The sequence below is a fragment of the Bombina bombina genome, chromosome 6 (assembly GCF_027579735.1).
Source record: "Bombina bombina isolate aBomBom1 chromosome 6, aBomBom1.pri, whole genome shotgun sequence".
NCBI classification, from domain to species: Eukaryota; Metazoa; Chordata; class Amphibia; order Anura; family Bombinatoridae; genus Bombina; species Bombina bombina.
The window spans coordinates 316,574,242-316,591,218 of record NC_069504.1 but is presented as its reverse complement, the minus strand read 5'-3'; the positions used below and the strand labels follow the sequence as shown (position 1 = coordinate 316,591,218).

Sequence of the window (16,977 nt, the reverse complement as noted above, 5' to 3'; positions counted from 1 at the left end):
TTATTTGGACGATATCTTGATACTAGCTTAGTCTTTTCATTTAGCAGAATCTCAAATGAAACAACTAGTGTTGTTTCTTCAAAGGCATGGTTGGAGGTTCAATTTACAAAAGAGTTTCTTGATTCCTTATACAAAGGTCACCTTTTTAGGTTTCCAGATAGATTCAGTGTCCATGACTTTGTCTTTAACCGACAAGAAACAAATGAAATTGGTATTAGCTTGTCTAAGCCTTCAGTCTCAATCGTTCCCTTCAGTGGCTATGTGCATGGAAGTTTTAGGTCTTATGACTGCAGCATCGGATGCAATCCCCTGTGCTTGTTTTCACATGAGACCTCTGCAGCTTTGCATGCTGAATCAATGGTTCAGGGATTATACTCTGATATCACAACTGATATACTTAAATCCCAACATTCAACTCTCTGTGTCATGGTGGTTGGGCCATCATTTGATTGTTCAAGGGGCCTGTTTTGTTCGTCCTTTCTGGACTGTATTCTCAACAGATGCAAGTCTAACAGATTGGGGAGCTTTCTGGGGATCTCTGACTGCACAAGGGGTTTGGAAACCTCTAGAGACAAGGTTACCAATCAATATTTTAGAACTCTGTGCTATCTTCAGAGCTCTTCAGGCTTGGCCTCTGTTAATGAGAGAACTTTTCATTCATTTTCAGACAGACAATATCACAACAGTGGAATATGTCAATCATCAGGGAGGGACTCGCAACTATTTAGCAATGAAAGAAGTATCTTGGATACTTTCTTGGGCGGAGTCCAACTCTTGTCTAATCTCTGTGATTCATATTCCAGGAGTAGACAATTGGGAAGCAGATTATCTCAGTCATCAGACTTTGCATCCGGTGGAGTGGTCTCTCCATCCAGATGTGTTTCATCAGATTGTACAAATATGGGGTCTTCCAGAAATAGATTTGATGGCCTCTCGTTTGAACAAGAAACTTCCCAGATATCTTTCCATATCCAAGGATCCTTGGGCAGAGATGGTGGATGCTTTAGCAGTTCTTTGGTTTTACCAACCTGCTTACATTTTTCCGCCTCTAGTTCTTCTTCCAAGGGTGATCTCCAAGATCATAATGGAACAATCTCATGTGTTTTTGATAACACCAGCATGGCCTCACAGGTTCTGGTATGCGGATCTTGTCCGGATGTCTAGTTGCCAGCCTTGGCCACTTCCTTTAAGGCCAGACCTTCTCTCTCAAGGGCCGTTTTTCCATCATGATCTCAAATCTCTAAATTTAAAGGTATGGAAATTGAACGCTTAGTTCTTAGTCATAGAGGTTTCTCTGACTCAGTGATTAACACTATGTTACAGGCTTGTAAGTCGGTTATGAGGAAAATTTATTATCAGGTTTGGAAAACCTATATTTCATGGTGCTCCTCGCATGATTTTTCTTTGCATTCTTTTAGAATTCCTCGGATTTTACAGTTTCTTCAGGATGGTTTGGATAAGGGTTTGTCTGCAAATACTCTGCTCTTTCTGTTTTATTTCATAGAAAGATTGCTAAACTTCCTGATATTCATTGTTTTGTTCAGGCTTTGGTTCACATTAAACCTGTAATTAAGTCTATTTTTTTCCTCCTTGGAGTCTTAATTTGGTTTTAAGGATTTAGCAGGCTCCTCCTTTTGAGCCTCTGCATTCTTTGGATATTTAACTACTTTCCTGGAAAGTGTTATTTATTTTGGCTATCTCTTCTGCTAGAAGAGTTTCTGAGTTGTCGTCTCTCGCTTGTGAGCCTCCTTATCTAAAATTCCATCAAGATAAAGTGGTTTTACGGACTTCGTTTAAATTCTTACCTAAGGTTGTGAATTGTAACAACATTAGTAGGGGAATTGTTGTTCCTTCTTTGTGTCCTAATCCTAAGAATTCTCTTGAGAGATCTCTACATTCTTTGGATGTGGTAAGAGCTTTGAAATACTATGTTGAGGCTACCAAGGATTTCAGAAAGACTTTTAGTTTATTCCTTATTTTTTCTGGTTCCAGGAAAGATCAGAAAGCCTCTGCCATTTCTTTGGCATCTTGGTTAAAACTTTTGATTCACAAGGCTTCTTTGGAGGTGCGGCAGTCTCCGCCTCAAAGAAGCTCATTTTACGAGATCAGTGGTCTTCTTTGCATACATTTACTAAATTTTACCATTTTGATGTATTTGCTTCCTCAGAAGCAGTCTTTAGTAGAAAGGTTCTTCAGGCAGTTGTTTCAGTTTGATTCCTTTGCCTATAATTTTAGTTTTTTGAAATTTAAGAAAACTTAATATTTATTTGGATTTAATTTTTTTCAGCGGAAATAGCTGTTTTTATTTTATCCCTCTCTAGTGACTCTGTGGATTTCCACATCTTGGGTATTGTATCCCATACGTCACTAGCTCATGGACTCTTGCCCCTTACATGAAAGAAAACATAATTTATGTAAGAACTTACCTGATAAATTAATTTCTTTCATAGTGGCAAGAGTCAATGAGACCCACCCTATTTTTTTGGTGGTTATGATTTTTTTTATATAAAAGCACATTATTTTTCCAGTTCTTCTTTTTGCATGCTTTTTTGCTGCTTTTTACACCTCACTACTTGGCTATACGTTAAAACTGAGGTATGTGTGTGGTGGGAGGTGTATTTATAGGCATTTTGAAGTTCTGGAAATTTTGCCCCCTGCTGGTAGGAATGCATATCCCATACGTCACTAGCTCATGGACTCTTGCCACTATGAAAGAAATTACTTTATCAGGTAAGTTCTTAAATAAATTGTTATTTACTGGACTAGGTACACATTCCATGACTCTGCAACATGCTCAGCCCTGGGTTCACACACTTCTGTAATCACCCTAGACATACTGCCTGTGACTCTGGGGACAGCACAGCTTCCTGAGAGTGCTATAGCACCCAGGGCTGAGTATGTTGCAGGGTCATGGGATGTGTACCCCGTACAGTCTGAGAGTGCAGTCCCCTTCTGTGTTTTGTATATGTCTAGGGGAATTACATAAATCGGTGAACCCAGACTTGTTCCCAGTTTGTTTGATTGAGAGCTTGCATTTGTTTGGCTGTATTAGGGACCCAGGTTTTAGAATAGACCTTGACATGGTACCTGGGCTTGTCCCATTTGGCCAGATGTGGTAACTAGCTCTTTGAGTTTTGCTTTTAATCTTAGCTGAGAGCTTGTAAGCAAGTGCTGGACTTTCTCTGTGTGTTGTATTAATTTATTTTGTAATTTTCCCTATGGGCCTTGCACCCAGACTTGTCTGGGGTTAACTGACTGTTACTCTGGGGACAGCACAGCTTCCTGGTAGTGCTATAGCACCCAGGGCTGAGCATGTAGCAGGGTCATGGGATGTGTACCTAGTCCAGTCTGAGAGTGCAGTCCCCTTCCGTGTTTTGTATATGTCTAGGGGATTACATAAGTCTGTGAACCCTGACTTGCTCTCAGTTTGTTTGATTGAGAGCTTGCATTTGTATGGCTGTATTAGGGACCCAGGTTTTGGAAGACACCTTGACGTGGTACCTGGGCTTGTTCCATTTGGCAAGATGTAGTAACTAACTCTTCCAGTTTTGCTTTTAATCTTAGCTGAGAGCTTGTAAGCGAGTGCTGGACTTTCTCTGTGTGTTGTATTAATTTATTTTGTAATTTTCCCTATGGGCCTTGCACCCAGACTTGTCTGGGGTTAACTGCCTGTTACTCTGGGGACAGCACAGCTTCCTGGGAGTGCTATAGCACCCAGGGCTGAGCATGTAGCAGGGTCATGGGATGTGTACCTAGTCCAGTCTGAGAGTGCAGTCCCCTTCCGTGTTTTGTATATGTCTAGGGGGATTAAATAAGTCTGTGAACCCTGTCTTGTTCCCAGTTTGTTTGATTGAAAGCTTGCATTTGTATGGCTGTATTAGGGACCCAGGTTTTGGAAGAGACCTTGACGTGGTACCTGGGCTTATCCCATTTGGCCAGATGTGGTAACTAACTCTTCTAGTTTTGCTTTTAATCTTAGCTTAGAGCTTGTAAGCGAGTGCTGGACTTTCTTTGTGTGTTGTGTGTGTATATATATATATATATATATATATATATATATATATGTATAAATAAATAAATATATATATATATATATATATAAAATAATAAAAAGAACATTTTCTTCTATGTGAAGAACGTTGGAATATAGAATATTCATACCTACCTTCAGGTTTAGAGCTGTAGGTATTGTCAGAATAGCGTGTGAATGGTAAGAGTTAATTTTTTTTTTTTTTAAAGCACGCTCTATTGAAATCTATGGGGAGAAAACGTTAACTCAGTCACTATATCCTAAATCCTGAAGTTAGCACGCATTGGGTTTCACTCACACTCAAACAATTTACTTTAAACCAATATGAGCACTAATCCGCACGTGTTAAAAGTTTACTTTGAGCTGTGTTTGTGCTCAAGTGGGGGGGGGGGGGATAGCCATTTGTAATCTGGCATTTCCTCTTAGTCTTAATATCCATTTAAACATCTTTAAATTAGCCTTTTTCTCTGTCATTTAAAGGACAAATAGAACTGGAATACTGTAGAAAGAAAAATCTGATTAATATGTTTTAGTTTTTATTTCAACTTTCATTGAGAAATTATAAAGCTAAGTGTTAGCCTCTTGCTAAACTATTTAATATTTGTATATTTGTGAATGTGTTACTTTTTTGCTTTAATAATTGTTATTAGGTACCATGGAAAGATCTAAGCTGTGTCTAAAATCCCATATTTTTATGATCTCTCAATGCTTTTACCCAGCAGGAATTTTCCCATCTCTTGAAGCCTGTAATAATTACTTCCAGCTTTCTTTCCCCAATAGGGCAGTGTTGCAAATTACTTTGTTTTTTTACATGCATTCACACCTATAAAACAGATTTTTTTTCTTTCATTGAAAGAAAAAAAAAATACAAAATAGAATTTGGTCAATATATTAAGTAAATCACCGTGGTATGACCACTGTACTGTTTTCTCATGGAATCATTTTTTCCATTAAATTGAAGAAACAGATGTGTTAATACCACCATGAAAAATTGTCCTTCAGTTTTTGGCTGAAAAAAGCAGCACAGCATTATTGGAGTTGATAGAGTTGAAGTACCTGTTGTGTGATATTTTGCTTTAGGTCAGATAATATAAATCTCAATGTGATTTGTTTTATTTATTTTGTGGATGATATCACTCATGTAGACATTTTGGTTGCATCCTTTACAGCTCCATCCTCTCCTCCACGGTTTCTGTCTGTAAAACAGTTGTCCAGTATAACTGTTAAGTTGTCATGGAAACAACCTCTTGAGCCAAATGGAATTATCCTTTTCTACACAGTGTATATATGGTAAGATGTATTCCTAATATTTCTGATTATATACATAATGCTATTGCTATCATTAATAAATACTAGTTTAAAAAATATATAATTTAGAAAATAAAATATGCCTCAAAGCTTTTAGTTTTATTTTCAATGATTTTAAAAAATATAGGGAAGATTTTAAATGTATGCAAGCATAGATAACCTTCATTACTTAGTGGCAGTAAATAATGATCTTCATAATTGTTTTTAAGATTTTTTTTCAGATATTGATTACCATTTAATTTGCTATTCAGTTCTACCTTCAAGGTAATCTTTTATCGGAAAGTTATAGTAAATTTTTTTATAACAGAATTATGATGTTGTTTTACTTTCGTTTTATAAAGTCATTGAAATTGCGAATGCTAACATACGGCTAGATTTAGAGTTTTGCGGCCAAAGGGGTGCGTTAGCTACGCTTGTATTTTTTTCCCCGCACCTTTTAAATACCGCTGGTATTTAGAGTTCTCTGAAGGGCTGCGTTAGGCTCCAAAAAGGGAGCGTATAGCATAATTTACCGCCACTTCAACTCTAAATACCAGCGGTGCTTATGGACACGGCCAGCTTCAAAAACTTGCTCATGCACGATTCCCTCCTTAGGAAACAATGGTGCAGTTTGAGCTGAAAAAAAACCTAACACCTGCAAAAAAGCAGCGTTCAGCTCCTAACGCAGCCCCATTGTTTCCTATGGGGAAACACTTCCTAAGTCTGCACCTAACACCCTAACATGAACCCCGAGTCTAAACACCCCTAACCTTACACTTATTAACCCCTAATCTGCCGCCCCCGCTATCGCTGACCCCTGCATATTTTTAACCCCTAATCTGCCCTCCCTAACATCGCCGACACCTAACTTCAAGTATTACCCCCTAATCTGCCGACCTGACCTCGCCGCTACTCTAATAAATGTATTAACCCCTAAAGCTAAGTCTAACCCTAACCCTAACACGCCCCTAAGTTAAATTTAATTTAAATCTAACAAAATAAAATAATTCTTATTAAAGAAATTATTCCTATTTAAAAATAAATACTTACCTGTAAAATAAACCCTAATATAGCTACAATATAAATAATAATTATATTGTAACTATTTTAGGATTTATATTTATTTTACAGGCAACTTTGTATTTATTTTAACCAGGTACAATAGCTATTAAATAGTTAATAACTATTTAATAGCTACCTAGTTAAAATAATTACAAAATTACCTGTAAAATAAATCCTAACCTAAGTTACAATTAAACCTAACACTTCACTATCAATAAATAAATTAAATAAACTACATACAATTATCTACAATTAAATCAACTAAACTAAATTACAAAAAAAAACCCCACTAAATTACAAAAAATAAAAAAAGATTTCAAGAATTTTAAACTAATTACACCTACTCTAAGCCCCCTAAAAAAATAACAAAGCCCCCCAAAATAAAAAAATGCCCTACCCTATTCTAAAATAAAAATTGTAAAGCTCTTTTACCTTACCAGCCCTTAAAAGGGCCTTTTGCGGGGCATGCCCCAAAGAATTCTGCTCTTTTGCCTGTAAAAAAAAAAGTCATTGTTTGCATTCTGTGGCATATTTGTGTTATATATTACTCTGTATACATGAGTAGTATATTAAAATAAATAAGGGCCATTCATTGTTTTGCAACACCGCAATCCATATCTATATGTTATTCTTACAAACCAATTAGCTTCACATTTCAGAAAACTAAACATTCAGTTTCATTATTGAGGACTATTATTACTGTTCATTTCCTAAGGGCAAAGAGGTCAGAGGCAAAAAAAGTACTGTTGAAGGATCTACTCCACAATTTGTATTGTTTCAGAGTCCAGCTTGCTTTGCTTGTGCCACTAGGGGAAGTTTACTTGCAGGGGATTGTGGAAGAATATTATCATCAGTATGTGTGTCTATTAGCTCCACCCTCTCCGGATGCTAGCAAATCAGGACGGGGCTCTCTGACTACATATTGAGCAGCCTATACCTTTATTCCTTGCTTTGGCATTGGAGTCTTTGATGTTCCTGCTTACTGTTTATTGCTGAACTTTCTGCTGGTAACATTGATTAAGTTTGTTTTCTTGCTGCCTGCCTATTTGATTGCTGTGCCTATTTGATTGTCCTGTCTTCAGCACTTTAAATGCCTTTGTTTGACCCAAAAGCACGCATTACCTTTCTTTGCCCAGGAGCAGGGATTTTTCTTTGCTTAGCCCAGAAATGGGCATCCCCTTTGCTTTGCCCAGGAGAGGGCATTTCCTTTGCTTTGCTCAAAAGTGGGCACTTCTTTCCTTAGCCCTAAAGTGGGTCTTCCAGTATTTGGCTCCTGTCTGCCTGAACTTACATCTGAACATCAGCTATACTGGTTTGTACAGTTTTCTTCAGTTAACGCTTGTACCTGTTACCAAATATAATCCATTTCAGGATATTACTTGATATTTGCCTGTGTAATTTTCTCCTAATAAACAGGACTGTTGCATATATTTGAGTCTCCACTATATTGCTATGCAATCTGCTCAGATTTCTGCTAACCGTGCCATTGAGCTCCATCCTGCTAAGGAGGACAAAATCATGACATCTTGTATCTAAGTCTCTGCAGACTGTTCCCTTTATTTAAGTTCTTTTGACAGACTTGCATTTTAGCTAATAAATGCTACTTTTAACAGGTACGCTCGCGGCTATTAGGACGCATCGTACCTAGTTTTCAATCTGCCACCCTGGAGGCCTTGGATGCCATAGAAATCAATGGAAGTCTGAAAGCAGCGAAAGCTTATCTTCGATGCTGCAAGACAAAGAAATAAAACCCATTGATTTCTATGGTAGAAAACAAATAATGTTTACATCTAACACCATAACATAAACCCTAAGTCTAAACACCCCTAATCTGCTGCCCCCAACATTGCCAACACCTAAATAAAATGTATTAACCCCTATTCCGCCGCTCCCCGACATCGCCGCAACCTAAATAAAGTTATTTAACCCCTATCCCGCTGCTCCCCACAACCGCCGCCACTAAATAAACATATTAACCCCTAAACCTCTGGCCTCCCACATCACTACCACTAACTAAACCTATTAACCCCTAAACCATCAGCCCCCCACATCGCTATAAACTAAATTAAGCTATTAAACCCTAAACCTAACAATCCGCTAACTTTAAATTAAAATTACAACATCCCAGTCTTCAAATAAATTTAAACTTACCTGTTGAATTAAAATAAACTATATTAAACTATTAAGTAACCTACCCTAACTATTATCCTACAATTAAATTAAACTACCAATTAAATAAACTAAATTACATATTTAAGAAACCTAACCCCCACCTACTAAAATTATTTAATTATACTATTAAACATTATTAAAAGTACTAAATTACCAAATCACATGATCAAAAATTAAAAAGAATTACACCTAATCTATTAGCCAAAATAAAAAAGCCCCCCAAAATCCCCCCCCTAACCTACAATAAACTACCAATTGCCCTCAAAAGGGCCTTTTGTGGGACATTGCCCCAAAAAAATCAGCTCTTTTACCTGTAAAAAAAAATACAAACACCCCCCAACAGTTAAATTCACCACCCAACCAACCAACTCCCCCAAATAAAAAAACCTATCTAAAATAACCTAAGCTCCCCATTACCATGAAAAGGTCATATGTATGGGCATTGCCCTTAAAAGGGCATTTAGCACTTTTACATGCCCAGACCCTAATCTCAAAATAAAACCCACCCAAAAAACCCTTAAAAAAACCTAACACTAACCCCCGACGATCCACTTACAGGTCTTGAAGTACCGCTTGAAGGATCCATCCGGAGGAGTCCTCATCCAGGTAGCAAGAAGTCTTCATCCGGGCGGTCTCTTCCATCTTCATCCATCCGGAGAAGTCCTCATCCAGATGGCAAGAAGTCTTCAGACGGTATCTTCTAACTTCATCCATCCGGCGCGGAGCGGGTCCATCCTGAAGACATACGGCATGGAGCATCTTCTTCATACGGTTGCTGCCGTAAACTGGAACTTCAGTGCAAGTGACGCCATCCAAGATGGCATCCCTTGCATTCCCATTGGCTGAAAGATTTCAATCAGCCGATAGGAATTAGAGCTGCTAATATCCTATTGGCTGTTAAATTCAGCCGCTAGGATTTGAGCAGCTTTGATTCTATTGGCTGTTCCAATCAGCCAATAGGATTTGAGCTCTCATTATATTGGCAACCGTATGAAGAGGATGCTCCATGCCGGATGTCTTCAGGATGGACCCGCTCCGTGCTGGATGGATGAAGATAGAAGATGCCGTCTGAATGAAGACTTCTTGCCGCCTAGATGAGGACTTCTCCGGATGGATGGATCCTTCAAGCGGGACTTCAAGAGCTGTAAGTGGATCATCGGGGGTTAGTGCTAGGTTTTTTAAGTTTTTTTTGGGTGGGTTTTATTTTTAGATTAGGGTCTGAGCATGTAAAAGAGTTAAATGTCCTTTTAAGGGCAATACCCATACATATGCCCTTTTCAAGGCAATGGGGAGCTTAGGTTATTTTAGATAAAAAAAATTATTTGGGGGAGTTGGTTGGTTGGGTGGTGGATTTAAATGTTGGGGGGTGTATTTTTTTTTACAGGTAAAAGAGCTGATTTCTTTGGGGCAATGCCCCACAAAAGGCCCTTTTAAGGGCCATTGGTAGTTTATTGTAGGCTATGGGTTTTTTTATTTGGGGGGGTTTAATTTTGATAGAGCTATTAGATTAGGTGTAATTCTTTTTTATTTTTGATAATGTGGTTTTTTATTTTTCGTAATTTAGTGGGGGGGGGGTTTGTAACTTAGTTTTTTTTTGTGGTAATTTTGTACTTTTAATAATGTTTAATAGTATAATTAAATAATTTTAGTAGGGTTAAGTTTCTTTAATATGTAATTTAGTTTATTTAATTGGTAGTTTAATTTAATTTAATTGTAGGATAATAGTTAGGGTAGGTTAATTAATAGTTTAATATAGTTTATTTTAATTCTAAAGGTAAGTTTAAATTTATTTGAAGATAGGGATGTTGTCATTTTAATTTAAAGTTAGCGGCTTGTTAGTTTTAGGGTTTAATAGCTTAATTTAATTTTTGGCGATGTGGGGCGCTGACGGTTTAGGGGTTAATATGTTTATTTAGTGGTGGTGGTGGCGGGAAGTGGCGGGATAGGGGTTGATAACTTTATTTAGGTTGGGTCAGGGAGTGGTAGGATAGGGGTTAATAACTTTATATAGGTTGCGGCGGGGTCGGGGAACAACGGGATAGGGGTTAAACATTTTAGTATAGTGGTGGCGTTTAGTGACAGGGTATGAATAAAGTTGGGAAAAAGCCGAATAGATGCGAGATTGATGACTGATAGTTAACAACAGTCCAATGCGCATCACCCTGTACTTGGTGCGCGTCTTTTTGCTGGCTTTTTTCAAAAATTTGGAGAGCATATTGAGATATGCATCCGCAATGTTAGGCGATGTTAGGCGAGCGTATTGATGCCGGCGAATGCAACACAGTTGATGGCTTGATAGATATCCCCCTTAAAATGAATGTGTTGTTTCCATGTCTCAGAAGTGAAAGAACACTCCTTGATTCGAATTAGGAATCTTATAGAAAATATCTTGTCTCTAGGAAGAAGAGCTCAGACAGTTACATTTCATTCAAAAAAGAAAAGTTAATTAATGATATCTAGTTCAACCTTGAAAATATTTTAACAAATTGAAAAACTTTAACAAAAATGTTGGTCTGCAAGTAACGTGTTATGAGGCAATGTGTTTTTTTCGCAATCAATTTCCATTGCGCAGGTATTACAAGTCTAGAAAACCGCAATTGCCTGCGTGCATTTGCCTTTTACGCAACAATCCTTTTCGTGCTCGAAGAGCTGTAGTTAACAGTTTTCAGCAACATAAAAGTTTCACAAAACAGTTCAAAAATACATTACAACGTACAGTCACACCCATATTTACACTGTCTAATAAATATTATTAAAAAAATATGGCACACAGAAGTTATAAGGGCTCAAAGATACAAGACCTCGGGTGTTAGAAAAAAAAAAAGCAGAGAAACATGGATTTATATGTAAAGTCAAATATTTAAGTATGGAGATAATGAAAATATTTTACATTACAATTTTATGCACATTAAATAATATCTCAGATGGATTTTCAATGCAAAATTCTCTTATAGATTTCAAAATATCTAGACATACAGTATATATATTCATATACATATCTCGCAATAAATAGATATATCAGTCCAAATATCATCAAATATATAGATAAATATTTATTTAGAAATAAATAGAAAACATTTTGTTGCAAAAACATTTTCACAATATGAAATATTAGCATTTTCATGTCCACTTTTCAAGGAGAATACGTCATGGGCTTTGCGCAAAATATTAGTTTTTTTTTTTTTATTTGTCTTCTCCATTGACTTCTATGGGGAACACGTGAACGTACACCCAATTTTGAGGTTTGCATTACGCGGCTTAATGCGAGCTTAAAATAAGAAAAATTGATAATAGGAGTAAATTAGAAAGTTGCTTAAAATTGCATACTCTCTATGAATCATGAAAGTTTAATTTTGACTAGACTATTCCTTTAATCAAAGATTTGTTCATGATTCAGCAACAACTTTTCCCAAAACCAATATTGTTGTTGCATAAAATATATAAAATGCAGGGGGCGTGTCCGGGTGGCATCCATGAAGGACAGAAAACACAGAGGCTCCAGGTGTACTTAGGATAATCTGCCAATTATCAATAGAACTTTTGATAATCCAACCAAAAGGTTACTCATTTCAGATCCAGGACCCTGTCCCTGTCCGAAATATATGTTTTGTGCACTGGACCGTTGGAAATAGGGTGGCAGCCTAATAAGTTAATTCCAACTCCCTCCCCGGGTTAACCGGGTATAGCAGAAGGAAAGTCTCTGCCTCAGTCGCAACTGAACCGTTATATCATTGCAAAGCCTGATCTAAACTACTATCATATTGGACTGAAAATATCACATTACAATTTAAATCAAGCTGGTAAGTAGAAGCTGCCGAAAAAGGATCCAATATGGCATCTATAGACGTGTGGGAATGCCAGAAGCAGCCTCTCATAGATTATATATTTCAAGATTTAAAACAGAGCCTACAAAGGATAGCTTTTTCCTTGGCCCAGGACTCGGGGTTTAAGGCAGACTCCCCTATGCTAGCTCCTCAGGAGGGAGATGGTGGTTTCACCATGGAAACCCTAGTGGATAAAGTTCAATTAACCTCACAAGGAGCAGGGGGATTACACATGTCACTCGATGAGGAGGATATCACTCGCCATGTCGGGGAGGAAGCAACCGGCTCTGGATTATTCAGTACATGGCATGATGATTTAAGATCTATGGCGCTATGGCAAGCCCCATATGGCAAGACTCCACGTCTTACTCATACCGCTGTCGAAGTGCTTCAAATGTATGTAGATCCTGTCATTCTCAGGCGGACAAGAAGGAGGTCACTCCATCATGGTAGCAAGTTCTTACCTACACATATTTTCTCCCAGAAGGGAGTTAAGAGGATCGCCAGCATCGGTTATCCTACAAGTAGGAGTGGACTAAAGACTGAACTTAACGGACACACATGGAAGGACATACTTTAGCTAATTCTTGTTTATATTTTTAGTCCGTATGGATAGTTAGGTGACTCGATCTGGTTTACCGGAGAATAATGTTTCTATATTTTATGTTTAGCTGCACCCCTGAACTCTAAACTCTTTTAAATACTTGGGTATGTTGTTAGACCCCAATCTGTCTTTTGGCCTCCACATAGAAAAACTTCCATCTAAACTTTATCCAAAACTAGGTGCCCTGTACAGAAACAAATCCTGCCTCAGCCCTACAGTAAAGGAAAAGATTGTACAGCAAATGTTGATGCCTATCATGGATTATGGGGACATAGTATATGCACCTGCACCGCAAACTCATCTTAATCAACTTAATACGTGATATAACTCATTCTGCCGCTTTGTGCTACAATGTAACTACAGGACCCACCATTGTGACATGCTAAAAGAACTAAACTGGCTGTCGCTGGAATCCAGACGCACCCTCCATCTTTCCTGCCTTGTGTTTAAGAGCCTTTCTGGGAAGCTCCCACCCTACCTGAGCAGAATGCTCTGCCCTGCTATTCCCACCTCTGATCCAATAACAGCACATTATTTAGCTTGCCTCAATACAAAAAGAAAGCAGCTCGATCCTCCTTTTCCTACAGAGCACCACAATTATGGAATGACCTCCCTCACACTTTAAAAACTCCCCCAAGCCTAATATCCTTTAAGAGATCCCTCTCTACATATCTCAAAACAGAATGTGCCTGTCATAGTTGATGAAATATTTCCTACCAGTTCTATGTTAAATGTTTGCATATATTGTGTATTATTATTGTTTTTGTATTTTATTGTACACTATTGTATCAATGCAATGTTTTGTGGTCCCAGGACATACTTGAAAATGAGAGAAATCCCAATGTATCCTTCCTGGTAAAATATTTTATAAATAAATAAACAACAAACTAAGTTAAATTCGTAAGCTGAGTATTTCTTGGGTGGGGATAGCTCATAATTGGTCGATTAGCAGCTTTGAATTAGAAAGTAAGTTTCTCGGCTAACTTATGGAGAGACAACTAGGTAGATTCAATAACACAGTTTCACCCGTTAAGTTGTCTGTATGCCATCCCACGAGATATGTTTTTTTTGGTAGATCCCAGTATTTATGGTCGGTAGAATGGTGCCTAGGAGTATGTTTGGGGTCGTGCCGTGTTGACATATATGTGAAGCTCAGCCCGATAGTTTTGCTCTCTCTAATATACAACCAACCATATTTCAGCTGGATTGGAGATGTAGAGATACTCTATTTACAACATAATGCAGTAGACTTTGATTGGCCTGATATCTTAAACCTTACTTTTAAGATATAAAATATTGATACTTCAAATAGGTCCCTGACAAGTACAGCCTTGATTTAATACAAATCTATGTAGTACCCAGTAGAACTGCTCTCAGGCAGTGTTTATGAACATTGTGCTGTCAGTGGCCAGGGCAGCATATTGCTAAAGTGCAGGCATGTAGATCATTCAACCTGACTCTAATTTAAAAGGTAGATACATATCCTAGTTACTGAACCATTATTAGGGACTATAGGTATCAACAAGAAAACACATACTGTAGGGCTAACCAAATCTTTATTGGGTCTTTAATAGTCACTGCAGTTCTTATATTACTCCTCAGACCAGATCTGTGTTACCGTATCTATTATTTCTAGCTTTCCCCCTACATTATTCCCAAAAGTTATTCCCTTATGAATAATTCTTATCCCGGTTAAATAGTATTACAAGGTCCAAGAGCGACTTTTGCAACTTAAAAACTCATTTGTCAAGAGATTATCGAAAACGAAATATTTTATTTGTACTAAGGTTCAAAGAAATAACCCTCTCTCTTGCATACATAACCCTTGCTTATATCATTGGGGTTTATATATTCTTATATTTTCCTCTGTTTATTTCATTTATGCTGGCAGTTGCTAATCTTTTATTAATACTATACGTCCTGTTTGGGTCCAAGAGAGACCATGTTTATAAGTTGAGACCCTCCCCAGTTTAAGGTTTTATCATCAAGGTACAAGAGTGTCCCGGCCCAGACTGGGAGGTTTTATATTACATTATAGTCTTCTTATTGTGTAAAAAATGTTGTCTCTCTAATCCCTAATTATCTGTTATTATGCTACATTTTTCAGTTGCCAGTATCATTCTAGTAGGCAGTATATCTGGATAAAGAGGTACCACGGCAAACTAGTTACGCAAAATAAAATCTAAGGTATCATTAAAATATCTGCATTGCATATATGTAAGCCACAATGGAGTTTTGATGTGACGTGTTGCAATCCTCGAAGTTTTATATATAATCTGTTATGTTAGCTACAAGGATGTTCTTGTATTTATCTTCTTTCATTTACTACATAAGCAAGATACTACGTTATGGAGATGAATTAATGATGTATTGTTGTAAATAATGTATTGCTAAATACCTTAATAAAAAACTTTGATTTAAAAAAAAAAAAATATATATATATATATATATATATATATATAAGGCAATTGTTCTTGTCTACATAAAGTTATGTTAGAAAAAACCCTGCCTGAAAAAAATATACATTTTTCTAAACTTAAAATTGAGCTTTACAGAACAGTTCTCCATGGGATTCCACTCATGATAAACATCAAATGGCTGACACAGAAGCCTCCCTTTTTAACAGATGGCTACCTAGCCAGAAGTGTTATAGAAATAAATTATCTGTCTTATGTCAGTAATTATTGTCCAATTTTCTACTCACTGCACAAACACTAAAGTATAACACTGGTAATGAAAATTGTAACTATCTTTGAACCCCTTTACCAATAATGGTGCTAGTAATATCATGTGAGTCAAAATAACATAGGTCAGGCTAAAGTTACCAATATGAGGTAGCGCATTAGTTAGTATTCAATTCTGATATAATATAATTATGGGGATACATATTTATTATTGTTTTTATTTATAAAATAACAACAAATGTATACATTTAAACATAAATATGTGTAAAGTAGAGGAAAGCCTCCCACTGAACAGCCATGGCAAGTAAATATTTATATCAAGAGCTGCATAGAGAGAGGCTTTCAGGCTTACAATTAAATGCTGTGACATTTAAATTAAAATCAAGAAAAGTTACCAAAAGAAACAGGAGAGGTAAAAGTGGGGACTGGTCTATGAAACTGGTTGTTGTGTGCAGTAAAGGATGTATTTGTGAAAAGAACGGAAGTAAAAAGAAGATAATTACAAGACATTTCTGTTGCCTTGGTATAAAGTATCATATTAGTCAAGTCTAAACATTTTTAAAACAAATTAACATCTTGTTTGTAGCACCTACCACTTATCTGCTAAAGCAATTAGAAAATGTTATGTAGCAGAGTTATCCTTGATAAGTCTGCAGTTAGCATTTACAGTTATGATAATTAGAAAACCACTATTTCTCTTGTAAGGTGTATCCAGTCCACGGATCATCCATTACTTGTGGGATATTCTCATTCCCAACAGGAAGTTGCAAGAGGACACCCACAGCAGAGCTGTAATATAGCTCCTCCTCTAACTGTCATATCCAGTCATTCTCTTGCAACTCTCAACAAGCAAGGACGTTGTAGGAGAGAGGTGTTAAATATAGCTAGTTTATTTTCTTCAATCAAAAGTTTGTTATTTTTAAATAGTACCGGAGTTGTGCTATTTTATCTCAGGCAGTAAATAGAAGAAGAATCTGCCTGAGGTTTCTATGATCTTAGCAGATTGTAACTAAGATCCATTGCTGTTCTCACATATGTCTGAGGGGATTACACAGATGAGGTAACTTCAGCGAGAGAATGGCGTGCAGTTTATTCTGATATCAGGTATGTGCAGTTATAATTTTTTCTAGAGATGGAAAACACTAGAAAATGCTGCTGATACCGGATTAATGTAAGTTAAGCCTGAATACAGTGATTTAATAACGACTGGTATCATGCTTACTCCCAGGGGTAATACCCTTATGATATTGCAATATAAAACGTTTGCTGGCATGTTTAATCATTTTTATATATGCGTTGGTGATAAAACTTTAT

At 37.0% G+C, this 16,977-nt stretch overlaps 1 protein-coding gene across 1 annotated transcript in view; it reads left to right on the top strand.

Moving 5' to 3' along the window:
- Positions 1-16,977, top strand: part of PTPRQ (protein tyrosine phosphatase receptor type Q) — a 538,955-nt gene that overhangs the window by 239,982 nt on the left and 281,996 nt on the right. The window contains 1 exon segment of the mRNA XM_053719240.1: positions 5,200-5,320. Within this exon segment, the coding sequence (XP_053575215.1) occupies positions 5,200-5,320 (121 nt within the window).